General features: G+C 41.4%; 2 protein-coding genes across 5 annotated transcripts in view; one reads left to right on the top strand and one right to left on the bottom strand.

Moving 5' to 3' along the window:
• LOC110022384 (probable inactive DNA (cytosine-5)-methyltransferase DRM3) overlaps positions 1-1,911 on the top strand; it is a 61,304-nt gene extending 59,393 nt beyond the window's left edge. For all 4 annotated transcript variants that reach the window (XM_020721293.1, XM_020721292.1, XM_020721291.1 and 1 more), the window contains exon 12: positions 432-1,911. In XM_020721293.1, the coding sequence (XP_020576952.1) occupies positions 432-1,799 (1,368 nt within the window). In that variant the 3' untranslated portion in view covers positions 1,800-1,911. The remainder of the gene's footprint in view (positions 1-431) is intronic.
• A 388-nt stretch (positions 1,912-2,299) lies between these two features.
• On the bottom strand, positions 2,300-4,341 carry LOC110022396 (flavonoid 3'-monooxygenase-like). Its single transcript, XM_020721313.1, has 3 exons — positions 3,570-4,341; positions 3,210-3,446; positions 2,300-3,086 (listed from the first exon to the last, which is right to left on the bottom strand). Exons 1-3 carry the CDS (start codon positions 4,281-4,283, stop codon positions 2,442-2,444), a joined length of 1,596 nt encoding a protein of 531 aa, XP_020576972.1. The 5' UTR covers positions 4,284-4,341; the 3' UTR covers positions 2,300-2,441.
• Between the last annotated feature and the right edge of the window lie 5,575 nt (positions 4,342-9,916).

The following is a 9,916-nucleotide window of genomic DNA, read 5'->3' as shown; positions in this document are numbered from 1 at the left end:
TTATGCTTCTCTTTTAAAGGCCAACATTCAGCGCCATAGAGCATTGCAGGTCTCACCACCATCTTATAAAATTTTCCTTTCAGTCTTAGCGGTACTTTTCTATCACACAAAAGGCCCGAAGCATTCCTCCACTTCAACCAATCAACTTGAATTCCACTATTAACATCCCTATCTATACACCATCGCTTTGGACAACGGACCCAAGATATCTAAATCGTTCACACCTTTTAATAATTTGATCACCCAAAGTCACACTTCTGTCACTAGAGCTATTACTACTAAAATTACATTCCATCGCTTTGGACAACGGACCCAAGATATCTAAATCGTTTTAAAATTTTTTATCAAGTTATTTAAAGTTTTTAACATAATTATTACATATAAAAATGCTAATACGCAGTTCTGTCATCATTTTTTTGTGATTTATGCAGGATTTTTCAAATGATGACATTTATTTCTCACCTGAAGAACTGAAAGAATTCGAGCAGCTTGGCTCTGTAAAAGAAGAAAATCCAGTAGATTATTCATTTGTCCCTCAATCTAGGCTAAATAACACGTCTCATTCAAACAGTACCTCTGATGATTATGAGGACAATAGAATTCAGAAAAAACCCAAGTTTGTACATGCAGATGGGTCCGGAACTTCATGGAGCCAATGCCAGGATGCGGAACGATTTCAATTTCCATCAACTGGGCGGGGAAGGAATACCGATTACCCTGAACTCCATGGCACAACAGAAGCAGCATCTGTAAAGAAAGAGCTACCTGATCATGTGCCACGCAATCTTAGCGGCCGCTTTCAGAATATGGATTCTAAGTCTCCCTTTTTCTTCTATGGAAATGTTGCTGATGTCTCCCAAGACACTTGGAGGAAACTTTCACAATTTCTTCATGGAACCCAACCTCAGTTTGTAAATACCCAGTTCTTTTCAGCCTTGATCCGTAAGGAAGGCTATCTTCACAATCTCCCCACAGAAGGCAGGTTCCATATAAATCCCAAGTCGCCAATGACAATTGAAGATGCCTTGCCACACACAAAGAAATGGTGGCCATCATGGGATACAAGGAAGCATGTAGCTTGCATAAATTCTGAAACCGTAGGAGTTTCTGAGCTTTGTGACCGTCTTGGAAGTGTAATGGGGTCTTCACAAGGAATGATTTCCAAAGAACAGCAGATGGATATCTTTCACCACTGCAAAGCCATGAATTTGATTTGGATTGGTCCCAACAAGCTATGCCCTATGGAACCTGAGCATTTGGAACAAATCTTAGGCTACCCGAGGCATCACACGGATATCTGGGACTTGGAGCTACCTGGTAGGCTCAATGCGCTAAAATACTCGTTTCAAACCGATACAATCGGTTATCACTTATCAGTCTTGAAGAGTATTTATCCAGATGGTTTGAGGTTGCTCTCCATTTGTAGTGTGATTGGTGGTGCTGAAGTTGCCTTGTATAGGCTCGGCATCCGTCTTAGATGTGTCGTATCAATTGAAGCATCAGAGAGCAACAGAAAGATCTTAAAGCAATGGTGGAACAACACTGGCCAATCTGGAGAGCTAAGACAGATTGCCGGTGTTGAGAAACTGACTATTCGGCAGATCGAAGGTCTAATCAAAGAATTTGGTGGCTTCGACGTTATTGTCGGTGGTAATCCTGGTTTTCTTCCTACTTCAGGTTCAAGTAGGGACAGTTTGGTAGGAATGGATCTGAATCATTTCTATGAATTTACCCGTGTTCTTCAACGAGTGAGAAGCGTAATGGGAAGAATCCCGGCATCAGCTGGAAGAAGGAACTGATGCCTGGTTATTGCTCATTTTGATCCTCTTTTAGTAGATCAAATTTAAATAAATGGTGTGAAGTTCAGACATTGTGTCATTTTGTTATGATTTAGCTTTTTGTATAATTATGTATTGTTTAGTAATGCCTACTTTTGGTTTAGGAGCCGCTATTCTTTCATAAAGGGGAAAAAAAGAGGATATCCCTGCCAAATTTTGTTTGTGAATTTTATGTTCCTGAAGTTAACTTTGATGTGTAGCTTTGTTGGCAGTGGAGTCTGGGCCATGTTCCAATTTGAGCTATATCCGCACCATGAGAAGTACTTCACCAAATATAAGAAGTCACCAAGTATAAGAAGTGAGGTTTATGAAACTAATTACTATAAATTTAAAATTCAGCTCACAAACACATTCCAAAATCTATATATATTAAGCTTATTTGGTGCGATGGCGTTTTGAAAACGCACCTGACCTGTTTGAATAAATTGCATTTTGATAAAATATGCATTTTTAAAATGCTGAAAACAATATTTTCACATTGCACATATCTAGGTGGTGTCAGTTTTCTGGCAGCGATTTGATTTTTCAAAAAAAAATGAAAATTTATAATAGCCACTTGACTTATTAGCAGATTATTCAATAAGTTACAATTGCCCTAAATCTTCAACCGTAAGCCCACAGCTTAAGCCTGGGCACAGGCCGGGCCATGAGGGGGGTAGCCCTGAGCAAAGACAGCCCATTGGACTTCTCCTCCATGTCCAAAGCCTCGGGCTTCTGGCCATTCGGTAGATGCCAGTCAAAAGAATGCGCCAATGTGGCGGTCATGAGGCTGAGCATGCGCAGGCCCAGATTCATGCCCACGCACATCCTCCTCCCGGTCCCAAACGGCAGAAACCCGAAATAACTACCCTTCGGATCTGCACTCTCATGGAGGCCACCCGGCAGGAATCGATCCGGCCGGAAGTCCAGCGGGTCGTCAGGCCAGACCGTCGGGTCACGTCCGATGGCCCATATGTTGAGAAGCAGCGTAGTGCCCTTGGGAATAAGGTAGCCATCGAATTCGCAATCCTCGACGGCGACGCGAGGGAGGGAAATGGGAGCCGGCGGGTGGAGGCGGAGCGTTTCCTTTACGATGGCCTGCAGCAAAGGTAGCTTCGGCAAGTCTGACTCTGATACCAGACGATCCCGTCCGACGACAGAATCCAGCTCTGCTTGGGCTCGTTTTAGAATGATTGGGTTACGGATCAGCTCGGCCAAAGCCCATTCCGCCAGTAAGGAGTTGCTGTCGCTTCCTGCTGCGTACAAGGCCTACATGCATTTATGCAAAACCAACATTTTTGATTTGATGAACCTCAAAAATTAAATTTTGATAACATGGTAAAAAGTTTTGGGACGAAGGCAAAGTTGATCGCCGGGGGTTGGTGCATGTACCATCAATAATGCCTTGATGTCAGTGTCTGTCAGCTTGGCGCCGCCTTCATCCTCCTCGTTTGTTTCCTGAAGTTGGAGCATCAGAGTAAGCAAATCCTTAGGGCGAGATTGCGCGTCATCTTCGGCTGCGCTCATTAATGGCGTCGCCTCTGCCAGTGCTGCTCGGTGCTCCGCGATGAATATGTTCAGAAACTTGTCGAACTTGCGGTTCAGTTTCTTCATCCTTGCTATTAATCCCTTTAATGATTTAAACAACCATTTGAAAATTTTCAATACTAGGTAAGGAATTATAAATAGCACAGGTTGGGATAAACAAGAAGAGTGCGCAGATTATATTGATCGGAGTAGAACAGAACATGCCTGTGGATCGAGCCAGCCGAGTCCGGGCACAAAGTCAGATATGCAGAAGGAGCCGGTGAGAGCCATGAGCTCCATCACCATATTTCTAAGTTCTTCTCCCTCCTTCGGGTCTTCGTCGAAAGCTCTCCGCCCAAGCAGCAGCAAAGACAGGGAATTGCCGACGCACGCCGCAACCTCCGTGCTAATGTCCGCTGCCGCCGACGCCTCCTCGACGCTCTGTGCGGCGAGGCGCCGCACCAGTCTCGCGAATTCCTCACGGCGTCCATCTTGGAAGTCCTCCAAGGCCTTGCCGGAGAAGAGATGAAGCGCACATAGCTTTCTCTGCATGCGCCATTGGGGGCCGTAGGGGAGAAAGCCGATGTCCTGGTAGTTATAAGCTATGTGCTCCGCGCCTGAGTTCTTTGGACGGTTTATGAATTTCATGTCGTTGCGCAGGAGCCTTTCGGCTATGGCGGCTGAGCAGGGGACGACGACGTCGACGACTCCGAAGCGGAGGTGGAGAAGAGGGCCATAGGTTTTGGAGAGGCGGTGGAAGGTTTGGTGGGGGTTTGGGCCGAGCTTAGGGAGAAAGCCGAGGAGCGGCCAGCCTTTAGGGCCCGGCGGTAGAGGTAAGCGATGGGGGCGGCTGAGTATACTTTTGAAGGCGGCGAAGAGGAACAGGAAGAGGGAGGAGAGGAGAATGGTGAAGATCATGTTGAGGAGAAAAGGAGTCATTTTTTTTTGTAGCTAATTGATTTGTGCACTCCATGGCAATCGACAGTGTGCTTATAAGTTTATAACATTGCGACCATATCCGAAAAAGAGGAATTTTTGTGCAGTTGTTTCCCAGTTTATTCGTAATTTTTATTGAATTAACCTATAAACAAAACAAAAAAAAAAGTTTTATCAAATCAACTCTAATTTGTTATGTTATGAGATGGGAAGAGTCGTGGTCAAACAAAAGGGCAGATTAAAAAGGGTACAGTTGAGATAGAGCAGTTTGTCATCTATTGACTTCTGTGGTGGCGGGGAAAGACGGGTGCCAAGGCTGAATCACGCCGCGCCGCTTGACTGTGGAGAGAGAGAGAGAGAGAGAGACGTAAACGACATGGATGCCTCGGACCGAAATCGTTCAGCTACAGACAATACCATTTGCTAATGACATTAATAACCTGACTAGTTGCTATTCCATAAACCTCACATTGCAAAAATTTCGAGAGATATTACAAAATGCTTGATGCTAGTACGGTTATTTATTTCGGTTTTTTTTTTCTTTTCCTCCCATTTTTTTTTTTTTTTTATGTTGAATTCTTTTTAGGAACGTAGGTTTCTATTTATTCGTGATATCACACAATTCAATATAAGATCTTGAAATCCTCTCGTGGAAGGAGGGAAAAACTATCACACAATTCAATATAAGATCTTGAAATCCTCTTGTGGAAGGAGGGAAAAACAAAAAGTGTTTTTTTTTCCTGGAGAGACCCCTTCTTGTAGGGTGGCTTTCTAGAGGAATAAAAGGAATTCCTCAGTTTTTTTTTTTTTTTTTTTTTTTTTTTTTTCCATGAAGAGCCCCCTTCTTGTAGGGTGGTTTTCTAGAGGAATAAAAGGAATTCCTCACTTTGATATAGGAGAAGGTATTTAATGAGGATAAGACTTCTGCTCGGGGGGCAACTCGATGTTGGTGATGTGATGGGTGTACTTTGTCTTGAAAATTATCAATTGTATTTATTATTAATCAGACACTACTTCCAGTTGGATCGGAGCACTTCGGACGACTTAAGAGGAAGTGGTCTTTTTTTATGAGCAGATTTGTTCGTAAATGATAATAAAAAAGAGGAGGGACTGGTTTGATATGTTTGGGTGGTCGGCGGTCTAATGCTTTAAGTAAGAAGGCATGGGTTTCTATCCCGGTATTTGAATATACCTTTAGTTTCCTTATTCCCAACTCTTCGATTGGATGCTTATAATGCTCCACGAGAAGGATGAGTGAATGAAAAGATGGTCCTTGCTAGTATGTTGGTCCCTTGAAACTTTCGAGATGAAGATAAGAGAGGGCTTCAAAAATGGATTTTTCGATAGACGTTAGCTCTTTTCGCTTATCCTACGAGGGATTAGGTCTTATTTTCCTTTATTAGTTGTACTATTAGCGATCCAAAGACTATTCTTCTTCTGATTGCATTCATTATGTTTTGTTATGCAGGCAGTAGTCTTCGAGCAAACTTGTAGTGGCTTAAAAATCTACTTATCCTTGGACGCTTACAATTGGGTATATGAAAAGATCATTTTCGCTCCACTTATCTTAACTGTTAAAGTTCGTTGCGAGTTTAATTTTTTGCATTTTTTTTTCTGAGGTTGTTGTTCCTCTTTCGCCCTCATCATTTCTTTATCATGTGTTAAATACAAAGGTAGTTAGGGGCCCTATTCGATGGGTGATGTTGAGTGATAGTTAGGGGCCCTATTCGTTCAAACTACATTTATTAAAATATTTATCCATAGATGATTATAATGATTGAACTTCCCTCATGTTTATATAAGGGCGAAAAGGTGTCGAGAGTTGATTATGTGTCTTCTAGCTAAAGATCATTGGTCTGTAGAAAGGCTAACTAGCACTTTCACCTTGTAGGATGAAGGTCCCCTATTCAATGGGTGATGTTGCAGCGCTTATCTGTCGTTGGGAAGATAAGCAGTTAACTAAGAAAAAAGCAGAGTCTAGTTTATAGAAAGAATAATCTCGAAAGAGAAAGAAGACGTTGGAAGAGAAGTTGCTCCCACAAAACTCTTCATTAAATTTGAACGATCCGAGGAGGGTTCTTTCACTTGTGGAGTTTTGCATATAGATTATTGTCGAGTTGGGTGAAGACTCGGTTTTGGATTTTGGAATTTGAGAACGAAAGTGTTGGCAAAGGAAAAGATCCTGAAACCGTCATCTCTACCGAAGTAATTCCAATGTGTGAAGTTGCAGGGGCTTTCCTAAAGGAGGTAGCGTTGTGTAGATCTTTTTGCGTCTTCTTTTCTTCTTCTTTTTTATCTTATTTATAAGTTGTAGGTTCACATGGACGTCCAAAGGGATGGACTTGAACGGAACAGTCAATGTCGATCTCCTGATACAGGTAGAGTAGATGACAAGTGTGAACAGTAAGCCCGGTTTTTGTTTGGGGGAGATCACAGTTTTGCCCTTGGTGAGTTCGACCGACCCTATTGTGATTATTGGTCCACACATAATCCGTGGATCAAGAGATTTCTGAAGTTTGTGTCCTTTCCCTGGATGTTTTGCCGGTCGAAGCTCAAATATATATATTGTTGAACTGGAAGCTAGAGTTAACGAGATGAACTATAAGGAATTGCTCTTCACTCTACAGCATCAAGAGCAAAGAGCGGATCTTGATAGGGAGACTACTCAGACTATCCAACAGCAGTGGTCGATATTTGAGAGGGAGATAGTTGAAATGCGCCATGTGATATATATGAGATCTGAACTTTACCATCGGCTTGAGGAGGACATTGAAGGCTTAAAAACCGAGATGGTGATCCTCTAGCGACGAGTGGAACTTGGGACTCCAGATAATCTCCTAATAACTGATAAGATGGTCCTCTAGCATCTTATAAACAATGGAGTGATTAGTACAAAAGACATATCAAATAATGGTCTTTCTCTCTTCTTTTTTTTAGTGTTCTCTTGATACTTTCTACCTGTAACCTCGTCGTTTAAGTTAAATAAAGTTATTGATTATGTGATTCTTGACTCCTATAAGTTCTGTATGAGGGATTGTATTTTCATTTTCTTTTGTTTCGCTTGAATTTTATTTTGAAAACTTTGTCCATTTTCTTTTCTTGCTCTATATAAGTGAGGCATTTCAGTCCCTTTGTTGTACTCGATAATTTTTTATGTCTTTTGGTCTTCTTGTTATTACTTTCTGAGAGGTATTCAATAGCGTTCGACCTAGAGAGGAAGTAAACTTCTATTCTGCAATAGACTGATGTGAATGTGGTATGGGTGTAGTGTCACTATGTTTTCGATGATTCAATGGTATTGAGGAAAGCAAGGAAAGGAGAGACGCATCAAACTGAGTACGATTACGAGATTTGTGTATTCCTTGAGTAATTTTATTCTGGCTTGTGATTCGCTTTGTGTCTGGAATTAGCGACCTTCTAAATTTCTTCAAATTATTGTTAATAGTAGTGAGTCCCAATTTTATAGCCAGTGTTACGGCGGCGATCATGTATGTGAGAGAAAAATGGTTGTTATGGTATATTAACCTATTTTTTCATATGATGTTCCAGGTGAGAACTCAAAATGGGTTGATGACATTATCTTCGTTGTTGAAGATGAATGTGAGAACTCAGAATGGGTTGATGACATTCTTTTCGCTGCTGAAGATGAATGTGCTTTGTAGTAGGATGACTCCAGACTAAAGAAAACACATATATTTTGCCCGTGATTTAGAAGGGTGGAAAAGTCCAATCAGGACTCTGTCGGCGTCGAAAAAGACAGTTAAAAAGACAGTTAAGGCCTTGAAGATGACGCGTGAAGAGAGAAATAGTTTTAACGCCTTGGGCAATGCAGAGATGGATAGGATTATTATAATGCTTGATTATTAGGAGAAATGTTAGCTGTTTTTGGTGGGTAATCTCTTGCCTTGGTGATTAGAACCATAGATGAACTGCATGAGGCGTATTATCCAGGTCTGGTAGCGACAGAAGACATATGTCAGCCTTTTCACAATGGGGCACTGAAGGGAACCTAAAGAAGGTTCACCGACGAATCAAGATAGGTCTTTACATTTGAAGAATAGAGGAAATGCGGTTCTAAGGAAGAGGAATTCATTAGAGTCGTCAGGACGCTCTTGCGATTTAGATCTTCGCAAGAGATCTTGAAAGGATTCAAGAAGTGAATCTTCATCGGAGAGCCCTTGGGTGACCCCATCGGAAGGAAATATAGTGATGTTGCATAAATAAGGGATTCAATACTTATTTGATATGACTCGATTGGAGCGTCGTTGGAGAATATTTATATTTGGTGTATCGGTTAGGTCCTGTCATCCATTCTCGTCGCTTGGCAAAAAAACCTAGATTTTTTTGATAAGAAGAGATAACACCTCCCTCGGATGGAAATTTTGGCCATAACTTGGCAGTGGGCCTATTTGGTAGGAACTTCTCATAGGGCTCTGACGTGGGAAAGAGAGGATCTTGAGGCTTTGGAGGGATCAGACCAGATTCTCAAAGATAAATTGGAAGAAACTGCTGATAACCTCAATGAGACCAGGCAACCGGGATTGCCCTTCTCCTTGATAGGGAGCGCTTGAAAAAGGATCCCACGACCGATGTAACTGATAGCGAGAATTTCAAAAGAATCGGTGCAAAAAATCCTAAAGCCTTGCTTCAAAACTGTTGTCAATGTTGAAGCCTTGCAGGCTCAATTAGATTAAGAGAAGAAGAGATTGTTTAAGTTGTAAAGAGAAGTTGAGTCTCTAAACCCAATTCGGAGATTTGGAGAAGAGCTTCATAAGAATGAAAATTGAGGAGGAGAAGATCGTTAACTTTTATCCTTCTAACAATTTCATTGAGGTTAAGGAAATGATTACTATGTTAGCAATGAGGTCGTTGCTTGATGGAGAAAGCTTGGTCGTCTTATTGACCTGATGGAACACTTCCCAGAGGGGGATAGGAAAGACAATTCTTCCGGTAATTTGGAAGAGTCTTCTTGAGTGTTTGTCATAGCTAGAAGTTCTGTAATCATTATTGTTTTTTCTTGAAGGCTCGCTTCCTTTATACACTTGTTTGTAGCACATTTGTCTTTTATAGATTTTTTATTTTCTAGAGGTGGAGGAAATGTATCTTCCTTTTCCCTCTCCTTTTTTTCTTCCTTTTTATAAATATAAAGATCTCTTTATTGTCATGATTGAGAGTTGTCCCTTTCTTTACGCCCTTTTGAATTATGACTCTGTTTTTTCTTCTTATGTTTTACCGAGAGTGAGCTCTTCATTTATGCCAGGGTTTGTGTCTTTGCAATGGCAGCTATGAAGTTGAGGGATCTTGGTCATGTCGAATGACTTTGATAAAGGTTCCAAGCTTAAGACTATGGTGTTTGAGAATATCCCTGCACAGTGTTTTCTTTGATTCAACGATCACTGTTGGGAGGCCATAGAAGAAGAGGCCTTGAACTCTACTGTGGATGACGAGATGTGCTTCTATTTCGACCAGCTTTGTTTATGTCAGTGCTTTCCATTATGCCGAAAAATGGAGGAGATTTACGTTTCTAAGGATTATTTTTAGTGTAGATTCACCGTAACTCTATTGTCCTGATCATGACATTCATTGTGTTCCTTCGATGACAAAAACTTTCTCGATTGATTGAGTTGTTCCGCTCG

This window comes from Phalaenopsis equestris, unplaced genomic scaffold (genome assembly GCF_001263595.1).
Source record: "Phalaenopsis equestris unplaced genomic scaffold, ASM126359v1 Scaffold000188, whole genome shotgun sequence".
In the NCBI taxonomy this organism is placed as follows: domain Eukaryota; kingdom Viridiplantae; phylum Streptophyta; class Magnoliopsida; order Asparagales; family Orchidaceae; genus Phalaenopsis; species Phalaenopsis equestris.
This window is presented reverse-complemented; position numbering and strand designations above follow the sequence as displayed.